Consider the following 26,208-nt stretch of genomic DNA (forward strand, 5'->3'; position numbering starts at 1 on the left):
CGATCTAGCGTTAAATATATCCAAGTTAGAACGCACCAGTTCAAAGGGTCAATGAGAATCATCGACCGCTACGATTTTCTCGCGAACACGTTCATCGGTTTAGCTTCGATGACACACGAGGCGAGCTTTGTGGTTGGAAGAGTAGTAGGTCGGTTGAAGATCCGATACAAAAGGTTTTCGTCCTATTAAAAGGAAGCCTTTAAAAGTCGGAGTCATCGTCCGTAACGCGAGCACGAGTGAGAGAAAGAGGCAGAAAAGCAAAGATAGACATCGAGAACACTTTTATACATCATTTATGGGCTAGCTTCCCTTTCTTTCACCGATTCATAATTTCTGGAGTGTCGCCAGGCCCGCGCGTTCGGCCCTCTTTTTAATAAAAGAAATCTCTGCTGGTATTAAGGCAGTTGGATGCCTTCCAATTACGCTTCCCGCGTCCTCGGCCTTGCTGGACTCGTGCGAACATTAACATCTCTCACGCCCACCGATCGACTTCAAAGATTTCCGCCGTTTCTATCTCTCTTTCAACTAATTGGGACATCGATATTCTTCGGATTACCTCGATTTAATGACTCGATGTCAGAAATAAATAATGGAACGTTACCGGTTTAGAGGACAAACTTTCAACGCGTGGGTGGAAGCTCGCTGTTGTAATGTGCGTTTCATTGAGGTGTTGATACGAAAACATCCGAACGAATCGGTGGAAAACAGAGCCACGCGACGTTCTTTTCATCGATTAGCCATTGTATTTTGATTGAAAATGTTCAAGAGACTACGGCGATTAAGAGATTACCGTGTACTGTTTATCAGTTTGCTATTGGTAAAAAGATTAAAAAAAAAAAAAAAATCTTACGCAACAGATAGTTGTCCTCGAGTACTGCTACTATTAGAGATATAATAACGAATAGTAGTAAATATAATGGTGCAGGTGTTTCGCAAGTGTCGCGATGGCGTCTGCGAAGCAAGGTTACAGAATCTGGCAAACAGGCGATCAAAGAACAAATGAACCGTAGACGCAGCTGCCGTTGAATATTCTATGTCGTAAATGGTATCTATGAACTCTTTCAGGGTAACGAACGATTATTGAAAAGTCTCGTTGTGACTTTGTTATCGCAGCGCAAAGACTGCTTCTCTCGATTGTAAATTATTTGGAATGGCACAGACATTTGCGAAGAAGATACACACAGCTGCTTTGGAGTATCAATTGCCGATTGTAGTCGAGGCATTGACTCGCCATAGTGGTTGGTTATAGTCAATGCCAATAGTCGTTCAAACTTCGAACACCGATCGAATGAAATGAAAAACGAAAAATTCAGACTTGAGAAGAAAATGCGCTGCGAAGTATCGTTGAACGTTTAAACGGCGGAAGAACTTTAGCGAAATGGTGAACGTTCTAATTTAATTGGAGGACGTAATAACACACAGGCGTCCGTTCGACCCGAACTTCCTCCCGCTTCCTTTCTTAAGGCCAAGGACTGTTAACGCTTCCGTTATGACGTGAAATGCAAAGGGCACAGACAAACCTAGTCGTTTGGGTATACACAGAGCTTGGCGGTATAATAAGGCTTGTTTAAGCTTTCTTGCGCGTTATACATACACTATGTTCCTTCGTTGGCGAACTTCTGTTTCCCCAGGACGTATCCACCTTCTCTAAACGAACATCTAGTTCTCCAGGATTTACATCCTTATGCATGTTGAAATGAAATGCACGAATTATACAAGCAACGTTGGCCCATAAACGATCGTTATTTCGAATATGTTTCGTAAATGGATACAGCGTACGCTCTTGTAATAGTAAACGTTGAAATTTAAATTTCATATACTGAAGGACGTTTCAAGGTTATATCGATAAGCATGCTTAAAGGCATGCATAACTATCGGCTTGTGTAATATTGCAACTTCAACGTTGAAATTCAGGTTTTCAGCTTTAACGAAGTCTCAAGATAGTATCGATGAGAGCATTGATTGAAGAAACGTAAAAATATAATTGTAGGTACGATAGGTGTATGATCACTGCAAGGTTCAGACTCAGCAATTTTAAATTCGCAATTCGCAGGAATACTGGGTTGCAGACAGATTTTTAATAAAATAGTAGCGAAACGCTATAATGACTCCCGTTCGAAGATATCACATGCGTCACACGTATCTTGCCATACAGAGGTAAATTTTCATGCGTATTCTTCGAATCGTTCGTCACTCACGTCAATAGTCTAATATAAGCGTTCACTCAATCGTCGATCGCTCGTTCTATCACTCCTACGCTCTACGCTAAAAAATATGATAATCTTTTTACATCATACGATATTTCGGTTTCTCCCTTAAAACAATAACGCGACTACTTTTGAATCGAATTGTTTCACGGTACTGCGAGAAACGTGTATCATCCGGAAGAGGAGGAACCAGATGCAGACGAAAGAGTTATAAATACGATTCGTAAACGCGCGAGAATTCATTCATATCAGCGAGAAGACGACGTACGAAAACGGTGGCGGAAGAAATCGAAATTGCGTTACAGTCGTCGATGAATCATTCGTTTAAATAGCACGCGCAAATTCCATCCTTGCAAACTCGCATACCGTTCGAATCTGACGCACCTTTCTCGCACAGAGAACTATTCTTATCGCTGAAATTCGATTGTTCGTATGCCTGCTTTTCCATAACGAAATATAACACGACAGGGTTACTTGAGTAAGCAAGCAAGTATTATATGAAAATTAATAAAGCTAATAAATTATGATAATTACATATGAAGATATCAATGTTAGTTTAAGAAATTTATCTTTGATGAATGATGAATACAAGATATATCCTTGAAGAAACCTATAACCGTCGTCGACTTGTCAATGTATAAGATGTATTTCGCTGCTTATCACGCTACTAATAACGAATTAAATAGTCCGTTTTCAAATGCAAATCGCTTAAAAGTTGTTCACAGCCGAGTTTGGTGTATTACGAAGAAAATCGCTTAATTTAATTCAAATAATTTGCTCATCCTATTTGTCCTAACTTTATTTATCCTAAGATCTGATTCGATCGATCCGGGTTCCCATTTTATTTAAAGAAAGAAAAAAAAAAAAAAAAAAATAAAAAGAAGACCGTTCGCTGACTATACGTTGTATGCTATTCTTCGCCGCCGGAAGTTTTGCAGTTCCATCGAGAGCGATTCTTATTTCCGTCCGTCAGGATCGTTTCCTTTTGTCCTGATTTGCGTATCCTGCATCGAGCGTATCGCGCTATCAGGTCATAGTGGTTGGGGTAAATTTTATAGCGAACTATGAAACGGAAACGAGCATGTGCGATTGCTTCTATGTATCATCAACGGCAAGGTTAAATGCGACCGTTTGAGTATGATAGAACAAACGCTTCCGCGAACAATGACTAATCGCGACTTTTTTTTTAGCAAAAAGCAAAACAAAGTACTTCCTACATTTGCACAGTTAAAGAGTAATTAATTCTATGATGTAGGACGCCAACTTAGAAAACGTGTCACACCCTTCTCCTACTTAGGGTTTAACTGTTAGGGTTAAAACTGCAGTTGCAACTCGTTATATCGCGATGTATGTCTGCGATTGTAAGTTGCAAGTTCGCGTAACGAAGTGGAGCGCTACTTTTAGTTGCGTGTTCCCAAGAACTGAAGCGATTTACGATTTTCTCCTTGTAAAATTTATGTTTGTAAAACTGGTATATATTTCCATCCATCTTTTTATAATTAATCAGATTTCACTCATTAAGCGTATTTTTATAGCGCGTTACGATGCTGCAGCATAACGTTCAAAGATTATCGATAATAGGAAAGCAAAGTTAATGGTAGCTACGATAAAACCGTAATAACCGCGTTTGATAATTTCACTGGCGCAGGTGTCGGGTTAATTACAACAGACTACACGAACGATGGTTATAATTGAGCGTAGAACGGCGTCGTTGCGCGTTGCAGCGTATAATTTCAATCAACGTATTCGAGCAGCCTTGCTAGAAGGTGAAACCACTAAATTCAAAAGCAAAATCGTTCTTTCTGTCGTTCCAGCTGAAAAAGACGCGTTAACAGCTCGTAATTCCATTAGTACCGTTTTTAATTACCGTGACGACTTGTAACGTCTGCGGTAAGCGTCTCTCCCTCTCTCTCTTTTTCTTTTCTCTTTGCTTTTCTGCGATCAGGAAAAGGTTAATGGGATAACGAGGACCTCTAAAAATCACACGCTAAAAAATGTACTACCAGTAGTTATTAGCCCATTGTTACTTCTAATGATGTTAAATGTCACGGTGTCACGCTAATGTTAAACGAACTTAATTTCACGCTATCACGAACCATTTTCTTATCATCTTGTATTAGGTTAATAGGTGTGAATGTGATTTATATTTATGACTGTCACGATAAAGTTTGAAACCAGTTTTGGTTCATTTTTTTCGTGAGGAGCGATCGTTCGATCGATCTTTAAAGGATAAAATTTACCGTGAAACGAAAAACGTATGCATAAAGTATTTAGGAAAAAAAAAAAAATAGAAAAAGAAGGTAAGAGGTTGCACGATCTAATCGCTGAAGTGTGTTTCCACGACGCATTTTCCGGCAGCGGAGCTCCGTGTCCAGCTAGATGAAACTGCGCGCGGCTGCTGACCGAGCGAAAGGGGGAATTCCCTCGTCCTCTCTTCTCTTGTTGCTCGGCCGACGGCCTTGAGAGGTCACTTTACCGGGACCGTTCGCTGAATACCTGGCGAAGAAAGGAACTGGAACGTGGTAGAAGTAACTGGTATTCCGCCAGGGCATGATAATAACGTCTGCGCGTTTCCAACGAGTCGTCGTTTTCTCTCGGCGGAACGCGTATCGTCTCCCTAATTCACGCTCCACGTTCCACCTTGCCTTATCATTCTACGACCATTTATTTTTTATCTTCTCCTTTTCCGCTTCTCTTTCTTTTTTTTCCCATCTTGTCTCTATTTCCTTTCCCCCGCCCCTTTTTCATGCCTCTGATTATCCACCGTAGATACTCGCGTGCTAAGAGATTTCTGGCGAGAAAACGCGAAATACCTGTGTCGCGACATAGCCGTACCGATGTTGTGCAAAACTCGTCGGGCTACAAGTTTTTCTTCTGATCGTACAAGTATCTACTAACCGCACGTTAGAGCCGAATGATGTGCTTACTCTCTCGCTTACGGTATAAAGACTTGCTGTTAAGTGACTCGATCGTAATCCTAAGTTTGTTAACCGATGTTCGTTTTGTTGGTTTATTACTCTGAGAAGAATGGAAGACCGTTTCGATCATTGGGTCTCCAAGAGTTGAGCAATAGAAGAAGCGCATCAGGGAATTTAACGCCGAAGGTTTAGCCCGATTTTAGTCGCCATTTCCCAGGATGCATCGGATTGGATAGAAACCGCAGCACATGGTCAACGTCTGGCATCTCTGTTGTGCGGTAAATACCGTTGGTTAGATACAAATCTAGTCTTTGTCCATTCTTTTTTGTTCCCTCTTCTCTCTGTTACTATACCGAGCATTTAACTTTCAAAGTAGCTCTTGTATGCAATCTTTTAGAGAATCGTAACAAAAAATCGTGCGTTCGACTCCATCAGAGATCATTTATTATGTGCGAAACACATAATCCGGATAAACTCTGAAACTTGCGATCGTTACAGGCTTTAATAAAAAGGTATAATTAAACAATTATTCATTAGCCATCGTAAAAGCCAAGATTAACGCTCGAGGCGATCGCTGAAAAGAACCGAGATAAAATTTTAGTAGTCAATTTTTAAGGCTGCTTTTTGAAAAAGCGAAGATTGCACAGATGATGATGTCCAACTTAATCGAGGTTCATCGAGCCGTACAGTCAGTTACGAAGGTAAAAGGACAATCGGGAAATAAGAAAGAGAGGCAAAGCTGCGCGGACAGCATGGTAGATAAATTGGAAAACTAACCACTCAAGGCCATGTCGAGGGGAGCCAAGAAAGAAAAGAAGCGAAGAAAAGGAACGAAGAGCATTCTAACAGCACGTGTCTTGCACGGCGCTTCTGATCTCGCGATTACCGTGTTGTCGTTTTTTCGCTTAGCGAACCAACCTTCCAAGGACGCGAAACAAGGCTGTTGGTCGCCAGAAAAAATAGCCGGACCTCCTTTTCCTTTCCATTTCGGAGTCGCAACGCGTAGAGGTGCTCGCTATGTAGGTCGTCAAAAAAATGGAACGAAAGTTGGTGCGGTTGACGTAAATATGCTTCCGGCCAGACAAACCATTTTGAACCTGTATCTTTTTTATTTTTATTTGTTTTCCTCTTTTTCTTTGAAACGATGAATGGCGATCGTAGTGCGTGGGTTATTCTTTACGAAATTTTATTGGATCGGTTTTTTAAGCACGAATCGTTCATTCATGCTAGTCGAGAAATTTTTTCCCTCTGTTAATATTTCACATCGAAAAGACTCGGGTATTAAAATTTATGAATATATGACGAATGTTGGTCTTAATACGGAGAAAGTGTCGCGAAAGGACGCGATTCGCACCAGGAAATTTCCATCTCTATCGAGTCCTTTGTCGTCGCCCGTTTACTCCTTGAAGACATAAAAAAGGGAAGACTTATTCCTGTCAGAAGGATACAAAGAGAGACACGACGCTACGTTACAGCCATCGCACTTGCCAAGGAGAAAAGAAGTAATATTACGTCAAAGGATTCTATTCTTAACGCGTGGGAAGGCGTAGGCACTTCGTCATCAATCGCAAAGATATATATTACACGGCCGAGGAAAATGAGACAAGGAAGAATAAACGATCCTGAAAATACTGTTAACGAAAACTAATATAATTCATATCGAAGTCGGTATGTACCAAGATCTTGAGACTCGTTGCAGATGAACTTTCAGTCCACTTTTGAGTCGTATAAGCGTGTCACGAACCAGGTAGCCGACTCTCGTGTAACAGAAACGGTGCAGTCTCGTCTCTGGGGGTCTAAAATAAACGTGCACGGGCTATTATTGGAATAAAGCAGGACAGGAAAGGGAAGAAAGCAGAAGGAACGAGCGTCGATTGTACGAGAAGTCACATGTTTTACGAATCGTGACTGGACACGAGCACCGAGGGTGTACAGGAGATATCCCTTCTGAAATGTCGTATAAATATTAATACGGGCCCTTCAGGACCAATACACGTGAACTGCCCTAAGAATAGTGGAAATTAGCATAATAATAGCTTCCGTTATTAGCGGTGAACGAATGATAATTCCAAGATAAATTCCTTGCTACCAGATATCGTGGTTCTTCTCTTATGATAATATTCGGGGGATGAGGGTACGTCGATGTGTTCCAAAATTGAATATTTATTTGTGAAATATCATTAATATCAGGATATCCATATAGGCTGAACTGCGCGGAAACTTTTGTTACAGCTGCAACAGTTTTCGTTTTGACAGAAGTTTACAGGATATTACGATGGGTTGCGTCCATCATGGCGACTTAACTGGAGAGAAAAGCATAGTTCTCGAAGTCTATCCAATTAGATGCCACGTCCACCTCCGGATGAATATTCAATTTCGTCGGTATAAAATAACACAGTAGTAATTTAAATACACTATACTTTCCAAAGTTTGTCCAATTGGACGCTACGTTGACCCACCATGAATATTCAATGCCACCGCCATAAAACAACAATAACGATTCAAATACACTGAAAATAGAAAGAATAAAGGATCAAGTATGTACTACCTTCACGGTAAATTAATTATATACCCTAATAGGCACACGAATTTCGCATACACAGCCAAAGCTAATGAATATCAATAGAATCGATCTCTATAATCTACTCTCTCTTCTATGCGTCTACAAAAAAAAAAAAAAATTCCCATTGCAGCTTTGCACCCGTGGCAATCGCGAACGTATTTAGTCGTTCGATTTTAATTAATTTCTTCCATTGTTCATTGGGATTTAATTATCCCTCTGCAATAGTGGACACCCGCATTCTCCGGCATTTATTCACGCGTACGTCGTGTAATCACGATACATGGAAATTCGACCTTTGCAGTAGACCATCCTGTAACACGCGTAAGACACGTTCCGCATTACACGGACCACGGAGCTTAAAAAAAATTATCGAACCAAATTACTCATCCGCGAAATAAAGTTCGTTTATAAAAATTTATAAAATCCTCGTGTATCGTTGCACTTTGAAATTTATCCACCGCGTTACACCAGAGGATGATGATAAAAATTTTCAAATTTCCAAATTTATGAATTTTACTCGCGGTAAATAATGGCTCGTAAACGGTTAGACAGAGTCACATTCGAAGAGGGCACGAAACGAAGCGAAAGAAACCAATCTTGAAAGTCACCGATATCCCTTGAAACACTGGAGAACGTTGGCGAATATCCGCGAAAGTCTCTCTCGAGCGTGGAGACGCGGATTTGTACAGAAGCTGGCTGTATTTCGAGCGCGCGAGGATCGCGCCATGCAACGGAGGGGAGCGCAGAAATGTCGAGCCGCCGCATTCCAGCGACTTTTAACGACTGTAACCCTCTTTTCCTCGACGGTCGAGCCGTTAGCCACGCTCGCGGACACCGACTGAGACACTCGGCTGCTTTCCAATCTCTTTGTACCTTACCCTACGATCGCTTTAAATTTCCTTGTAATTGTCGCGATATCCTGTTCCCTTGGTTCAATGCTTGCCGGATGAGAATGGCACACCGTGTATGGATGGGCGGATGAAGCTTGTCGTGGGTGGTTAGACCGATCGATATCGGACAATGAGTCGACTGTTGGTCTGGCTGAGTTATAATTGCGCGAAAGGGGAAAAGGAAATCGTGGAAATGTTTCGTGTGCACGTTTTCGCGGCACCTCGAGGGTGCTTGATATCTGCCAGGATGGATGTGTTAAGTAAATGTCGGCGGCCAAGCAGGTACATTGTCTGTCCTATGAACATGATATTCGTTCCTGATATTTCGTATGTCTCAGGGGAATCGTAATATCGAAATTCCCCATTCTCGTAATTTTTCTTTCTGCCATGGATTCTGCGTTTCGAATCTTAGACACGTTAAATCTCGTCTAGCGGTGGCAAACGAGTTTTGTGTAAAGTAACGCGACTAGTATAATGCTAGAGCGTATCAGAGCAGCGGATATAAGGGAGGGGGCAGTGACTTGGTTCAATAAATCAGTAATCCGGACTTCCCTTGCCAGGGAATCAATGCCTCTATAATCGAGCTCTGCTGTATTCGTAGTTTGCGGAGTATAACAGAATCTCGTCTGTACGAAGAAAGAAAATCTGATTCGATGAACCGGCAATAATATGAAAATTACTTCCTCCGTTTAATCACAGAATGATACTTGGACAGTGTAGCGGTCGTATCGGTCTGTCAATAAAGTAGAAATTTGTTCAGAAACTCCATCGACTGGTTTTCAAGGGACCACTTTAATAAACAATTGCGTCTTTGTCATAATTACATTCGTTGATTTCGTAGAAATTGAAAAATTACATTTTAAAGCTAGTTTGCAGGTGGGAAAGATTTGCGCTCGTAGAAACAATGGTTTTTCCAGAGGACAAAAAGGAAAAGAAAAGGATAAGAATCGAGTTCGTTGATTCGCATAAAAATGGGTTGGTTTGAACGAAGTTCGGGTTTTAGTCGGTTCTTTGCGAATGAATCTACGCTCTTCTTTTCCGCATACTCACAAAAGAAAACACATGTAGGTCAGGTCAGGCCTATCCGAATGCGTGTTACGGGCTTACCAAACGCCCTTAAGACAGACGTTATTAAAGATTCAGATCTTTGATGGAATCCATCGTGCCACTTTGACTCACGCTACAATTCTACATTTTTGTCCCATGCATTTCGCATCGTGATTCTTGTACTTTGCTTCCGTGAGTGACATGATTAGTTTGACACAGCGGAAAATACCAAATTCGTATGTGCACGTAATATAACCAACGGAGAAATCTAAATCACGCTTACAATCATTAAAAGAGATAGTTTGCAGGTATTTATAAAAATCTTAAAAAGAACGTCTCCGCTTCCTAACGAAAGGAGTTCTCTTCTTTGCGAAGGAAACGATTTACGTAAACATCAGAATGCATGGTGAATCGTAAGGGTCAGCTTTTTGTTTCTCTCCGCTTGGATTCACAGACTCGGATTCCTTTGCTTTAGGTGCTGTTTCTGATCGTGGCTGGTATCTGTTGCTAGTTTTCGTTCCCCCGAGTGCGTAGCGCGACGATGTATTTCAATTCGACGCGAAAGGAAATCGCCGAGCCGGGTCAAAATACGAGGCGATATCTGTGCGATGACTTGGGGCGGAAACCGCGCATTCCATCATCGTGTTTTACGCTCGTTGTCGTCGTGAAAAACGAACACACGGCTATCGATAGCCAGCTGCATTTATCTTCCTTTCCATGCTGTTTGCACCGTAATTCGATAGAGGTAAACTCCGTGAGTTTGAACGTTCGGGAAAAATCAGGGAGAAGGAAACGAATTTTTCACTTTATATTTGGATTAACGAATCGAATAACCGATAAATAGATATAGGTATATCTTAGTCGTACAAAAGTTGCTGTTTAAAGGGATGTTAAGCGATCGGAGTTCCAAGAACGCGGAAGCTCGAAGCTTGCGTGTTTCTGACGGATATCTTGCTTTTCATTTTAGACGACTTAACTAGCTCAACAGGCAAGGCGAGCATTGATCTTGATGAACTGGTCGACCTAATCGGGCAGAGATACGTCTTTCGCCGTTTCTAGTAAATTTCGAGGATTATCCACGCACAAACTGGTTAAACATCGAAGCTTCAATACAGAGATATCATTTACGTTGCAATAATAAATGGAGAAATGGTCTTCAGCGACAAATTTTTACGTTCCACTGTCATCAATTACATTTACAATTACAATTAGTTGTTTACATTTTTCGATAATGAAAATTTAGCGAAATAAAATTCAACTTTCGCGACCTTAGGATTACGGAAGATAATGTTCGAGCATCGTTTTGTTTCAAGATCATATTGCGCACCGAGTTTTCGATCGATAGTACATCTAACCTTTGCTCCGTTACTTCGTAGAAAGTAACGTTTGACTTTTTACGATAGCGTGACAATATGGTGTGCGTTCAAGGACTACAGACTGTAACAAGAGATGCACGAGAAGATACGTTATTTTCATTGTGTTTTCTCTACTGTGTCGGTGCCACGGCCAATCAAACTTCAATTTTCTAAAAGTTTCTCTCCGAGAAGTATAGTATTCGTTCTTGTTGAATGCTGGCTCTGAAACTCTTTATATTCATCTTCTAAAATTTCTCCTTCAGCTTCTGTTTTCTGTCAAGCTCACAATCTAACCGCGCATGGGTATAACCACCCTTGGTAACGCTTACCCCATACACGTGCAGCATACGTCAAGGCAATTTAACCATTTCAGCCACTTCGTCGCGGGCACGTTTCAAACGCTTAACGGCAGAAAGATTAACGCTAAATAATTCGTTAGAGAGTTTACAAGTGTACAAACGTTTGCAATCCTTTTCCCTCCGAGAAAGAAGCATCCAATCGAAAAACGTAAAAGCGTGTCGGAATCGATGGTCGATCGAATGAAAGAATTCCGCGAAGGAGAATCGGTACTCGTCTTCGAGATATAAAATGCATTTACATTACAACGTTAAACGACATAGTTAATTTTGTCGCGATATCTTCTCACACGCTTTTCATACGTCGAAACTTTTGGAACTTCCATTTCCTAGTAATGCGGCAATTTAAATACAAGGATTCTCAATTATCCAGAGCAGTGTATCGGCAACGAAATCGAAACCGGTTTATCCACTCGAATCGTCTTCGCAGGAACAAGAGGACGAACAAAAATTTGTTCTAGATCTCGCGCGGAGGAGGAACGAAAGATGACACAATACCTGACATGTTCTAGTGAATGAATCGAGTAAATGGAATAGTAAAATGTTCAGAAGGGCTGAATTTCTTCGTCGAAGGGAAATGTCGTGCCAAACTCGAACGCAATTGCGTTAAATCGCTTCTCGCTTGCACCTGTGCCAATTCGACGGATATTCTAGTAGAATGTCACGAGGTCGTGCAGAGGACAAAATAGTCCGCGAAGATGTTTCGAGAGCAAGCACGGCTGTCGCGTCGTAATTCGCGTCGTTCCTTCGAAACGTAAAATCGTATATTCGACTCGAAGAAGTTACGGGTGAATACTTTTCTGGTCATACCGAGTGCTTGATATTTTCTGCCATGTCTCGGCCTTGCGAGAAATTTGAAGTAGTATGCGAATTATATAACGCGATTAGAGTCGGTTCTTACCCAGTCTTTTGTCGACGTTTCCTACATGAAGTTTGAATACAAAGGGTCTTTCATTTCGTCCTCCAACAACAGAGGTCTCTTTTCTAACGAGAACAATTTCACCCAGTTACTTGTATTTCATCTGCACTCGATAAACAAGAAGGATACTCGCGAATATTTTTTTCTCAATACGTATACTTGTTATTTCAGAACAATCAACCCTCGTTCAATATAAAATGGTACACAAATTCCATCTTAATGCGTGTCTATTAACGTCCCATCATCACCGTATCTCTGTCTCGTCCTTTATTATTCGTCGAATTCGAGTCCCTTATCGTTCGATCCTCCCCAATCAGTGTCTCTCATTTCTGAAGGAACATCGTTTCTCGTGGTTCACCGATGAATCGATAATTCGCGATTACCTGACTGATTCCCGAAGAAGCTTCCCATAGGAAGTAGTTCGCGCAAGGAAAACGATTTCGTTGGTTGTCCCCGGTGGAAAATAGCTGGTATTGTTTCCGACATGTCAATGGGAAGATGGGAAAAAAGACGTCCTCGATGCAGATTCCCCGAGGCCTTTGGTCACGTATTGTATACGAGAGCCTGGTACTGTTTCCTACGGCAGAAGTATCGAGGAAAATGTGAAAAAGGAGCGAGTCAGACTTCCCTTCTGGTTGTCTCACGTGTGTGTGTGTGTGTGCGGGAATCCGCTTCGACGACGGCCAAGAAACATCTTCCGGCAGACTTTTAACTGGCATGCTTTTTCGCTTTCGCAATAATCCGAACGATGCTCTGGTTTTTACCGTGTACGGAACAAGAGGGATTGAAGTAACGAATATTGCGTGGAGGTACGAATTCCTCGAAACGTTGCTGCTTTTGTTTGCCGGACCTTTAGTCGTAGGCGGTAGACATTTTCTTGTATCGGACTCGACAAGTTTGCCGAAACTAAGTTGAAAGCGGTAGCTTCAGAAATGAAAGATTGCCTCGCATTCTTGTTTATCCGATTTCTCTTCTCTCGTCGTTACTTCGGTTTCGAAATCTTCAAAGGCTTGCTTCACGAGCAATGTATATGAGGTAGTGTTATTAGGAAAAGTAAGCTTCGGTAATTCTACGAGTAGAATTTTGTTTTCGCCATCTGATTGGGCAGGTTCGATCGGCGTGGACACGTTTTCGGGCCTCATCGCAAGCAACAAAAGACGGTCGAGCGAAGCTTTTCATTTCTGGACGATTAAACGAGGGCTCGTGATTAAAAGCACCGCTCTCATGTGGGTCAAGTGATCGGGTACACAGATCGAATTCGCGTTCGTGGAAAATTCCCAGGTCGCTCGATTGCGCTTTTTTCTTTTTTTTATTCGAAACTTTACTGCAACAAAATTCGTTTCATCTAAATTCGTTTCTAACGCTGCAAGATTTTGAAAAGCTCTTTGCAACATTGTTCTAAAAAAGAGAAAAAAAGGAGAAAGGAGAGGAAAGAGTATAGAAACTATCTAGGAAAGAGGTGAAATGTAAAACAGCTTGGAAATATTTGTTCTTTTTTTTTTTGTTTTTTTCAAGTACAAGTGAAACAGTAGGTAAGAACGCAATTAGTGCAGTGCATTTAGCTTTGCAGCGAGGTTTTCCTCGGACTCTGCTCGACCGTGTTTCTTTCCCTCGAAAATGAAAGATACGGTCCGCCAAGATGAACTGTAAACACAATAAAGGAGCAAGGGAGAATAACGAGAAAATGTAAATAACGCGGTGAACGATTCGAAGCAGATGCATCCTGAGATGCAACGAAGAAGAGCAATGTGCATCGCTATGAGCACACACAGGATGCGATAAGCTATATAGTCTCATTTCCTTTTCGTACAGATTGTGGAACCTCGTTACGTTCCAGGCCTGTTTGCTCCGATAACCGATTGCAGATAATAAATAATACGATTTACTGAAAAACGACGAAAAAATGTTTTGCTAAAAGTTAATCGCGGCAACTTCGTTTGATCCATTAGTTTAATACCTTCGACACGAAAAATGACTGTAAACCATCGATCGACGAAATTGTTGAGTCAGTAGGTCGCCTTTTATTTTATCTGTAAAACAAACGTTATGACTGTATCTTTCTTTTTTTGACTTATTATTCATTTAGATGTCGTACATCGATTAAGCTCGCATTTAACGTAAACATCGAGATAGAATCCTGAGAATTGCAGAGCCAGACAAATTACGATTAATCTGGCGATCAGTTGCCGCGATTAATCTAACGATCAGCTGCCTCGATTCGCGTAGCCGGCGCAATGACGTTACACGTCGTACATATGTATGTATTTCGCTCGATATTATGTAAGTGTTTATCGCGAAAACGACGATAATGCGCGCAGGCCCGCGCGAACATCGACGTTCGCGAATGATTCATCGTTTTGCGATGCTCCTCTATCTGGAAGGGACTTAAAATGCAAATTGCCATCGCATTGAGCGCGTGGTCTCGCATTGTTCGACATGGGAAAGCTGAAAGACATCGGAGTTTAATTTACAATGGTTAAATGTTAAATTCCACGAAATAATAATGGGAAAAAGCAACGGTATTTAGCAGAGCCAACCCTAGGAATTTTTCGAATTACATAAATTACTTTTACAGTTTACGTCATCCTTTTAAAATGACGCTTAAGATATTCATTAACGTCACAGCGAATCATATTCGTTGTATTTATATTGGAGAATTCTTTTTATCTTCTTTAAAAATTCTAAATACTTCACTGATACGAAGTAAAAGAAAAATGCTGGATAAGAGAAAGGAAATGCGAGTCGATTGCGAAGCAGGACAGTTCATAGTTCACAGAGATGGCGTCAACAAAACTTCCTGTGTCACGACGGTAGTTGATTTACCGTGGGACGCATTGTCACGGACTGAATTAATTGACGGGGTCAGGTAAGGACTGCCGTTTATATTTTCTGTCGATGATGACAAACACGTCTATTAGCAATGCTAAACACCATGCGACACCTTGCACGATCGCATACCTTAGCTAGAGGTTGCTCGAAGCGTTATTTTCGTTGGAACGAGCACGTTGTATATTTTATCTAACGTTCAACGACGACTCCGTCGATTTAAACAATATTTATTCTTTCGTGCAAGGTGTTTTAATATTTGGAACACCGCGTATTAGCTCTATATCGCGTCTGGCAATATTCTCACAGTATCACGTTCACGATAAAATATGGAGACCAGGAAGGAAGATAAGATTAATTTTATTTAAATTGTCGATTATCGCGAATAGATCAATGGAATCGTCCATTTGATTCCAGGAAACAATTAATTTAACGGAGATTAGTGGGAAACTAACTATCTTAGATCGTAAATTCTAGAGAGGTCTAAAGCTTTATGAGTCCATTGATCGTAAAGTTAGAAAGATCCTTGGTTGTTTCGAAGTGAACCTCCTTCGGGTCAGTGGTCTTGAAATTCCACGGTTAGAATGAAACGGATCTTGGAGTTATTCTTAATCCTCGAATAAGTTATGAGAGTAACATTAAAAAATGATGATATATAATAGTATACGTTTTTAGATACGCTCTGCTAAAAATATTCATATAGGAACAACGAGGTAAACGTGTTGCTCTCGATTCGCTCGAAGAGAGTAATTCCTTGGGTGAAGAGGAGAGGTCATCGTATGGTTGATTAATAAAAGCTTCTATGGGGTCGATGTGTAAAAATAAAGATCACCCTCGCGAGTCGAGGAATAAATAGCGCATGCATGTCGTTTAGGTAAATCAAATGGAGTATGCTCCGCTGAACGACGACTCCCTCTCTCTCTCTCTCTCTCCTCATTTGCGTGCGATTACTCGCAGTAATTTAACATGTTCGAACCAAATCGAAAGTCGATATCTCTTCTCGAATGTGAACGTTTTAAACAAATTGGGAACAAGGAAGGAAAAAAAGAACGGGATGAAAGATTCGACCAAATCGGTGCGTTTAAAGAACATCGGACTTAAAGAGCCAGTCATCAACTGATCTAATGACGAATATAGTGCGAAGCGGTGTTATTTTAGAAACGGAGAGTCGACCGTAAAAGTAGCAACGCGCTGCATAACGGGGTTAACAATTACGTTGTGGCGTCTCGACAAGATTCATTAGAGTTAAGGTTAAGGTTCATTAAACTCGAGCCGCGGTGAAGAAGTCCACAGGGCGACTTTACTACTGGGAGCTCTGCAATTTTTGCGATAGCATCGTTAAACGTTCCCATGTAAATTACAATACGCGATGCGAACCCAGTGGCTGTTATGCGCGATTTCCCGCGCTGTTCTTTTAGCCTAACTGGACGTTTCTTCTCTCGTCTCGTCTAACTGCCTTCTTTTTACCTGAAGATATTCTAGGCAACACCGTCAATTCGTGTGAAAATCGAATGCGCATGCTACGCTGTGTTATTCAACTTGCAAATGTTCACTGTCTACAATTATCGAAACCTTTCTCAAGACGTATCATTCATATTTCGAACTAGCGATAACTTAGAATACATATCAGCTACGAACATAAACCTGAAACGCTCTTTTCAAACAACCCCATCTTCTACTTCGACAAAAATTGAACATAGACGCACAGCCAATTACTTAGATTCCCCGAAACAATTTCTCCATTGAGGAGCGTTCAGCACCGGATGGCGGCGTCGAATCCAGTGGCCGCTTCATTGAGTCGCGCGCGCTTACGCCCTTGAGTCGGCGTTACTCAAGGTCAAATCGGAAGGACGATCGATTTTACCGGCACAGAAGCATCGAAGCTGCAGACGGTTGGCATTTTCGCGTCTGGTCTGCGCTCGGTGTATAAGACAGACACCGCGAGAGAGAGTCAGGCATGTTTTCTCACGCATCGACGAGAAGATGGCGTGGAAGGACGGGGCCGCGTCGTGGCCGGATGCGGAGCCGAGAACGGACAAAAGAAACACGGCTGCATAACAGACAATACCACTCTGTGCCGGCACAGACGACCAACGTTATTGTCCGTGACTCGCGCTATATCGCCGCGACCGTCCGTTAACGAGGTCCATCGAAGACAACGAGAGCCCACTTCCGGTCTCCCTGCCTTTTTTCCTGGCTATACTGCCACGAGCAAAGAGTTCTGCGTCGCTGACGCGAACCAATCTCTTCTTCGTCTCCTTCTTCTTATATTCTTTTTTCTTTTTCGCTCCTAATTTCTTCGTTTTTTCCCCCTCAAACAACCGTTTCACAAGAGGGTCGAAGGCGAAGTGGACTGGGTCTCTGAAGGTTTGCGATGTTGTCAAGGAGTAACGCGATCGCCTCTTTAACGTGATGTGCGCAAGAGTACAAACTTGGCAGAAGTTTGCCTGTCTTTCGTTTGTTCAAGTCAAAGGTTTGTTGTACAGGGTGGTTGCTGGTTGTCCTGCATAGTAGGGTTTTAGATGCGTGATAGGTCTTGAGAGAAGTTTCCGTTTGGTATTGAGGATTGGAGGTTGATAGGGTTTCGTTGAACTTTAAACGAACAATTCGATTGCTTGTTTCGTTAACGAAATGTTTGTTTTGGAAAACTGCCTTAAACGATCAGTTTACTTGTGGAAAGAAAAAAGTTTCTTTGTAACGGTGTGTCCTCTCTTTTTCTATCGACGATTTGCAGCTCGTCGAATAAATTTTCTGTTAAATTGAAGACTACCCACAATTACTATTGATGTTGCAGAGTAATTAGAAGATTGTGCTTCTGTAATACGAAGCAATTAAAAAAACACTATTCGTATGAAGTGAAGACGTTAGGCGAAATAGAAATGTTATTGCTACTAATTAACTCTTGCGTCGCGATTCTTATTCTCGAAGAAAAGGAAAAGTTAGCTTAATTCTTCTAAATCTAGAACGGCGAACTGAGGGAAAAAAGAACTGGCGTTAAGAACGAGCACGAAGACAGTTGGAAATACGATTAGTTTGGTGTGGCGTTGCAGAAATTTCAGACCAAGTCAAAAGGGCTGGTCTCTGTATACGGAGGGTGAAGTTCTACCTTCCCTCTGGGACATTATCGCCCCTCCGATCAGCCTATCTATAGGAAAAGGGCCACACCTTCCGCAGACGTAGCAATGGCTTAACGACCGAGGCAGCCGGTCGCGTTTCTACCTCAATATTTTCACGCTTTAAGTCCCTGATACACCTCGATATTCATCGTTACTTTATTTGTTTTCACCCTTCACCAATAGTAGTTATGGCAGTCATTTTTGGAACTATCGTGAACTATGGTGGTTGTAAATAACAGCAGGAAATTTAATGAAAAAATTATTTGCGGACAATTTTTTAAATAGAAATTTACCATTACGCGATGTACACTTTTTACGCGACAGATGTTTTCTAGTAAAAAATTTAAAATTCGGAATACTTGTTTTTCTGTCTGTAATCCTTACGTACCTTTATTAACCCTTCGGTATAGTTAAAGCCTACCATGAAGATAGACCAGCTTGAGGGTATCTTTACCGCCAGTAAACATCACAAGGGTGGCTTAGCCATACAACGCCCTCCGGGTAAACGTAGATGATATATCCTTTATTTAGAATCATAGCATTCTTTTTAGATAATCAAATTTATCTAGAACGATCTAACGTCTACAAAATTTCTTCTTTTTTATTTTTTCTTCTTTTTTTTTTTTTTTTGTTTAAATGTTTTTAAACTTGATTCGAGTTAACCAATAACTTCCGAAAAAAGGGTCAATTTACCGGGTGGTTTCAGTGATAGTCGTATTTTTAGTTTCTTCAAAGTGGTCGCGGTAAAAATAAATGATATGCCTCGGAGCGAGGCGGTGAAATTTCTTTTTCCCCGCGAACGAACTGCCGATCGTGGAACCTGAATAACAAGTAGAGCGGCGTAAAACGCGCTTAATACGGTCGGTGTACTCAGGACAACGTCTCCGACCTCTTCCCACCTCTTTTCGATATTACCGAGGGCTGGCTGCCTCCAGGAGGGTGTATCGTGTACACAACTCCTGCTGTTCACCTTTGCACAGTTACCTTTTGCGCTCAAACAATATTTCTTCCTAGGTTTTCTCCCTCTCATCAAATTTGTCTAATGTCTAACGCTTCGAATGACGGGATCGACACAAAATAACATCGCGCGTTTTATTTTCCTGCTCGATATAATTAGCGATGATGTTAATGCAATAAGTTTGCGAGCTACGCGGCTATAATTACGTTAACGTTTTAGATTACGTTTGTTGTGAAATTGTAAGTTGCACATAGCCATCGTGGACATTAACGAACAACGAACATAGGATGTTATAGTTTACGAGATGCGACATTTCAAGGAATAATTGATGTCGAGCTTGTTCTATCGGTTAAATATTAAAACGATGAACTAGTACATGTCAATCCTTGACATCGTCGAACGTGTAAATGTCGTTTCCAATTGATCGATTTGAAATTTTGGATATAATAATATATGAAATCACGGCGGTGATAAAAAGTTAAAAACATTCGTGAGATATATATTACGATCAAACGCGAATGAACGGATAAAAACAGGTTAAAAAACGGATTACCTAAATTACTCTAAACTTTTTGTCAAAAAGAAAAATGAATAAATACTTGCTACAAAAAATTAATGACTTGTTTTCGTGTTAAAAATCAGTGAAAAAAAGAGCAAAATAAAGTAAAATAAAATAGCAGTTGAACAAACGGTGTAACTACTCGGAATATTCGAACGTGAAACGCGTTTACATCGTTTTCCTCGACCGGCAGAATAAATATTTTACGATCGCGTGTTTGCGTCGTTTTCCAGGGCGACACTGGCGAAGATCGCCAGGATATCGCGCGAACCACCGCGTCGTTTGCACGTATCCATCGATTTTTTCTTCCATCCTTCTATTCCCGACAAAGCCTTCGATACTCTTCACTCGTCATTTCGCGACCAAACCGACCAAGGTTTAATCTTCGTCGAGACAGAGAGGATGGATATCGAACGCTCTACAGTCTACCGGAAAGCGACCGATTGTCCCTCGCTCTTTTCAACGCGAGAGTCTCTCGCGTTTCCTTCTCCTTTTCATACGTTTTTCTGCTTTCTTTGATCAGCTTCCACGTCTACACGATGAACAACTCTGTGAAAAATATTGGAATCATTGTTTCGATGCAGGATTATATTGCGGGAGAATTGTATGAATTTGTCGATTGTAATTGATAAGGGCGAATGTAGTCGTGATTAAAGTAGTATAATATCATTTAGGTCGTCGTAAGACGCGACATGTATATAAGACTTTTATACAGAATTAATAGAGACTGCTTATGGTAGATGAAAGATTATCTATTCAGACGAGGCAATTGTATGTTTCTTTGGTTAATTTCCGTACATTTAGCTGGTTATTTAAAAGTCTAACTGTTAGAATTCCTTCGGGAGAAAAATTCAATAGCTCGAGTTTAGACCAGACTGTTTTGTTGCAATGTTTAATAACGCGTTCAATTAAATCCTTCGCGACGAAATTGCACTGTCTTCTTAGAAATCTATTTGAACCTATCGAAACGCGTTTGCTCTTTTCTAAACGTAAGTATCGAGTTTGACCCGATTGCATCGCGATAGAGGTCGAAGATCTTTAAGGATATCAGGTAAATAATTATACCTATCCGAAGCCGTTTGCTCTTCAGGGTCTTCCGTTAACTCCATTGCATTCGACATTCATCGCGTAACGTCGTCTCTTCTTCATTTTTCCCAACATTAGTAGCTTTTCTCAGCAACTCATATTATCCATTGTTTTACATTCGATTTACGTAAGCCTCAATGAGTGCACGAGTAACGTTTCACCGAACAAATCCAAAAAGACTTTCAAGAATATTTTTCTTCTCTAATTCGATCGCAGTATTTCTTCTTTTCGTTTGATTTTCGATATTTGTCTAGAGACGCGACCACTGAATTATTCGAAGCATCTGCTTCATATTTTATAAGCACAAACAAGCTTCCGTTGTATCATTTCTCTGCTAACGAAATTTCGATGTCAGGCTTTCATTGACAAGTGTCCCGCGACAAAACGGACGTTGACGCGCTCGTAAACGCATGGAACGCGTCGTGAATGTATCCGGTTAAAAATAAACTGTACTTCCTTGGGCGTAGGGCCTCGATAAACAGCTTTTGGACGAGCTGGCTGAAAGGAAGTGGAAAATTTACTCCGGCCCCGGGTTTTGATCCCCGACGAATTCTCTTTCCCCCGTTTCTATTATTCCGAGCAAACAGCGCGCCCGTTGTTTTCCTCCGTTATTACTCAATTTATTGTTTCATATTTCGGATTTATCATATTTGCGACTAATATTTGATATTAAAATGGATGCCTCTATATACAGTATATTTACGTCGAAATGATTTCAGTAAGCAGAAATCGATACGTTTGTTAAAGCAACTATACTATTTTTGTATTATTTAATAGTCTGATGATATTCACGTGAAATCGTAGTTTTATAAACACAACTGAAGAAATAGAGTCTAAACAGACGTCTGTTCAACAGGCATTTTGCGTATTATATGCGTATAGTCTTTGCGATAGACAGTGAAAATACATCATGAAATATCGTAGGTTATTTTCGAGCGAAGAATTCTTTCTTAGTCATCAAGTTTAGTAACGTTTTCTAAACCTTCATTCGTGTTTTTGGCTTGAGTCATCGTGTCTTTCGTTCAATCGTCTGCTCTAAAACCTTTTTTACTGTATCAGGAGCGACGATCCTATCATTTTGGAAAATTCCTTACAATGTGGTCGAAAGTATTAAGATAAAATCTTTCGAAGTACTCAAAAATCCGATTAGCGTTTGTAAAAAAGCAATTCTCGTTTCCTCTTCTGTGCACATATCACAACAAATAACTTGCTCAACGAGCTACTTTCTCTTAGCAAAATTACACAGCGATAACCAGACGTTTCAGGCGCCGGCTAACGGAAAAAGTTAATTCCCCAGTTCGATGCACCCACCTTATTAAGTAATACATTATATTATAAACACGCACAATTAAAACCAACAGACGGCTTGTTATACCTTAGCACGCAATTACCAGCAGAACGGAAGACAATATCGCAGAATTCCTTTCGGTTGATCGTTTCACGATCGTGAATCGAAAGTTATCGCGGAAAAAAAAAAGAAGAAAGAGGAATTTTCATGGCTCCGCGAATAAAGATTCGCGCTCAATTAGTTTGACAATTTCTGGAAATCGGGTTAACAATTCAATGGAGGAGGGCAGAGAGCGAGATCGTTGAATAATTTCCTCGCTTAAGCATTCGAGAAATATCGCGCGGTTCTCGCGAGAAAGAAAGCCGACCCCGAACATTAATTAGGCCGGATATCCTTTTGTCGGTAATTAAGCAGAATTTATCTTTCTGCCGTACGAAAGGGCAACTTTTTCTTCCCCTTTATTTCTCCGTCTTCTTTTTTTATAAAAAAAAAATCATGCTTTTTCGAAAAGTTTCACGGTTCTTTCAAAACGGAAAAACCGGAAGATTCGTTCTCGATGGCTGTCAGAGATGCTCATTGTTTGAGCGAAATGAATCCGCGGACGCGAGAGCAAAAGGAGAATCGCTTGTTTAATAAAATCCCCGGGATTGTTACTCGTTCGAGTCTGTTGTTAATTAAAAACTTACAAGGGGTGAGCGTACCGCGAGCAAGAATTCAATGAATAGAATATTTCGCGGGAAAATTGCATTCAGGATTTTATATTAATATTTTCTACGCGCGATCTTCTCAGATAGAATTTCTATACCGCGCTGATCAGTTGCACGAGTAATTAAGAGTAATTTGAAACTTCAAACTAAAGATTTATACGTGAACTTTTCTCGTCGTAAAAATTTCGCTTTTCGAACGTATTCATAATTGGTCGGCATTCGTGACTCATCCTATTACGACGATATTAAATTTTGATGCAGTTGAGAAGATACTTGGCAAGATCGTGACGCCTCAAGCCATTTTCCAAGACGCGCTCGCTCAATCACGCTAATGTCTTCATTTAAAACCTATTTTGATCTACAAAGAACTCGTCTATTTCATTTCTCCTAACGAATCTCGCATGGAAATTGCCATGAGATTGTAAGATATCGTGTCCGCTTGTACTTATCGAAATACGAATATTCAGCTTGAAAATATATCAGCAAGTCTGATCAATTATTTACATAAATATTATCTCATTTTCATCTTTATCAAGAAACTTGTTAGATTCAAGGATACAAGATATACCTGGCAAAGATGATCATCCTAACAAAACAGGCATTGGATGGGCAGGCAAAATTCGCAAAGATAAAAGAGCTTCTGGGTGGATAAATGAAACCGAACCGACAGATTTCGAAGTTTCCACGTAATTAGGAGACGTGACTGCGTTTTTCCGGAAGTGTCTGATCCCGGATTAAGGTCGGAGGTGGTGCATTCTGGGAGACGGCCGGGTCAAAACATAACTGTGAGACACGCGTTCGCGTACGACACCGTGGAAATATTATTCCAACGTTTCTCGTTTCAATTTTTTCTCTTGTTCACCTCGACGAATGAAAATGTACGCTCGTTCCATTGTTATACTACGTACACACATCGCGGCTTCTTCTCTTTTTCCTCCTTTTTGTTCAACGTTACAAGAGATTGTGTTTCGCCTTGATTTTCGTAATTGTGATTTTCCGACAACGCTACAGCTTCGGCGTGGAATTATTTTCTACCACGGAAAGTCGTTGTATCGTGTTCGACGGGTAATTAAGTAGGAAAAGTTGACACGTATTTCAATCCAATTCAAATGTCGGTCGGGAAAGAAAATGGGAAAAAGGGAGCAAGTTCTCGTAACACATTCGATCGATCTTGTATTCTTTCGAAAGTTAAACTGTTTTGTAACGTATTCGTCGATAAAAGTCGATAAAGTCGAGCCAATTACGGTGCAACGGTCGAACGATTTTTCGCTTCTTTCGCAACGATACGGACGTATCTAACTAACAATAAGCAAGACTGCTACTTGGTCGGTCGAGCACTTTCGATGATTGCAACGTAGTTTAGCAGCTCGAAGAAGGAAACAAAAAAGGACAGCGGAATCCGCGGCATGCCCTCCAAATCCGGCGCGTACAGCGGGAAATACCGCAGAAGGAAATTGCAAACGACTGGTAAAATCAGACACTCTGCAGGAAGTCCGCGTACTGGTACGTGCGATCGCTGGTGAACTGCTTCGCGTGTACAAACCTAGAAAAAGAACGTTGCACGATTGTTTCGTGCGACATCTGAAAGCAGAAAATCAACAAAAATGTACTTGTCATGTTTCTCTCCTGCGATATTCGTATCCTCTGCTTCTTCGAAATTGTACAGAAGGTAGCGAAACGATAGTAAATCCTACATAACGAGATCAGGGAAACTGATATTTCCTGCAATTTCAATCTTAAACCTTGAAACGCGAAACTCAGCTTCTTATTTGTGATTAATTCCGTAATGATAAAACCGTAGACGGTAGCTCGAGCGCTACGTGGAAGAGACAGACACCGGTGTGACACTCGTGACGCTTCCCTCTCGGTATTCACCCTAGGAAGGTTCTTTGCTTATCCAAATCGGAAAGACGAGAACACGTCGGATGAAGGACTTCCTTTAAACATGGGGTGCGTCCGTAGCGATGATTTTTATAAAGGGACGAAAGTGAAGGATGAGGATGAAAGCAGTAAGGAGCAAAAAATCGAAGGAGCATCAGGCAAGAACGAACTTAGAACCGTAGAAACTTGGTCGATTCTACGAAATCCTTCGGTGTTTCTCGCATCGAATCTTAACGCTTAAAATCTTAAAAATATCACTCTTTGCTGCAATGCGGTTAAACGGCCGATCGTTTGAAAGAGCTCCGAGTAATGGTGGAACAAATCGTCGTTGAAATTTGACGTTAAAAGTATCGCTGTAAATAAAGATACACGAAGAAAGTAACTGTAACTGTAAGTCGCTGTAGTACAGAAACGTTCGATTCTATCGGATTTCTTGACCTCCTTTGCAACTTTCCTACACGATGTACATATGTACCAGGTTCTTCGGGATCTTTCGTTTCCGGGCAATCTGTCCCAGCAGATTGAGTTACTTCCAAACTTCATTCATCCCTATATCCTCGACATCCGCAGGAAAAGCTTCGCCGAGCAAATGTTTCGCTCGTCGTGTCGACTAATTCGCGCGATACTCGATCTACCTGGCATTACACGCAACATTAATCAAATGAAAGCGGAGACAGGTTAGATCTTCGATCCGCGAAGCAACCTTAGAACCTCGAAACGGCACGTTCGATTCGAACCTTCCCCCTGGCAAATCGCGTTACACCGATCGTTCGATTCGGGACGAAGAGGACGATCGAAGGGTAGATGGAAGCGTGAGCGGAGATTCGTTCGCGAGAACGAGGAAGCCGTTGTCGTGCACGTTTCGCTGACCCGTCCGTTTCTGTTGCAGCAACTGAAAGATGAGCTGGGCGAAGTGGTGGCCGAGATGGAAGCGATGGAGGGCGGCGGTCTCGCGGCCGACGAGACCAAGCCGTCGAACAAGGCGAAACAGACGTCGATCGGCCGTAAGAAGTTCAACATGGACCCTAAGAAGGGAATCGAGTACCTGATCGAGCACAATCTGCTGGCCCCGACGCCCGAGGACGTCGCCCAGTTCCTTTACAAGGGCGAGGGCCTGAACAAAACCGCGATCGGCGACTACCTCGGCGAACGACACGACTTCAACGAGAGGGTGTTGCGAGCGTTCGTCGAACTGCACGATTTCACAGACCTGATCCTGGTACAAGCTCTTCGACAGTTCCTCTGGTCGTTCAGATTACCCGGTGAGGCGCAGAAGATCGACCGGATGATGGAGTGTTTCGCGCAAAGGTACTGCCAACTGAACCCGAACATATTCACGAACACGGACACCTGTTACGTGCTCAGCTTCGCCATCATTATGTTGAACACGTCGCTGCACAATCCGAGCGTCAAGGATAAGCCCAGCGTGGAACAGTTCATTTCCATGAACCGTGGCATCAACAATGGCGGCGACCTGCCTCGCGAACTCCTTGTTGTAAGTGCAAAACCTCGCTCTCGCTTTATCTGCGCTT

The 26,208-nt window shown here is 41.5% G+C and overlaps 1 protein-coding gene across 7 annotated transcripts in view; it reads left to right on the forward strand.

Moving 5' to 3' along the window:
• Positions 1–26,208, forward strand: part of Step (cytohesin steppke) — a 59,409-nt gene that overhangs the window by 24,801 nt on the left and 8,400 nt on the right. For 5 of the 7 annotated variants that reach the window (XR_011803102.1, XM_072021714.1, XM_072021723.1 and 2 more), the window contains one exon: positions 25,566–26,171. Coding sequence is in view for 6 of the 7 variants with exons in the window: in XM_072021714.1 (XP_071877815.1) it covers positions 25,566–26,171 (606 nt within the window). In the remaining variant the exon portion in view is untranslated. Of the gene's footprint in view, positions 1–4,870; positions 5,404–25,105; positions 25,489–25,565; positions 26,172–26,208 lie in introns of those variants that run through there. The other 2 variants (XM_072021719.1, XM_072021726.1) reach the window with 2 other exon arrangements.

Source organism: Bombus fervidus, chromosome 2, assembly GCF_041682495.2.
Source record: "Bombus fervidus isolate BK054 chromosome 2, iyBomFerv1, whole genome shotgun sequence".
Classification (NCBI taxonomy): Eukaryota; Metazoa; Arthropoda; class Insecta; order Hymenoptera; family Apidae; genus Bombus; species Bombus fervidus.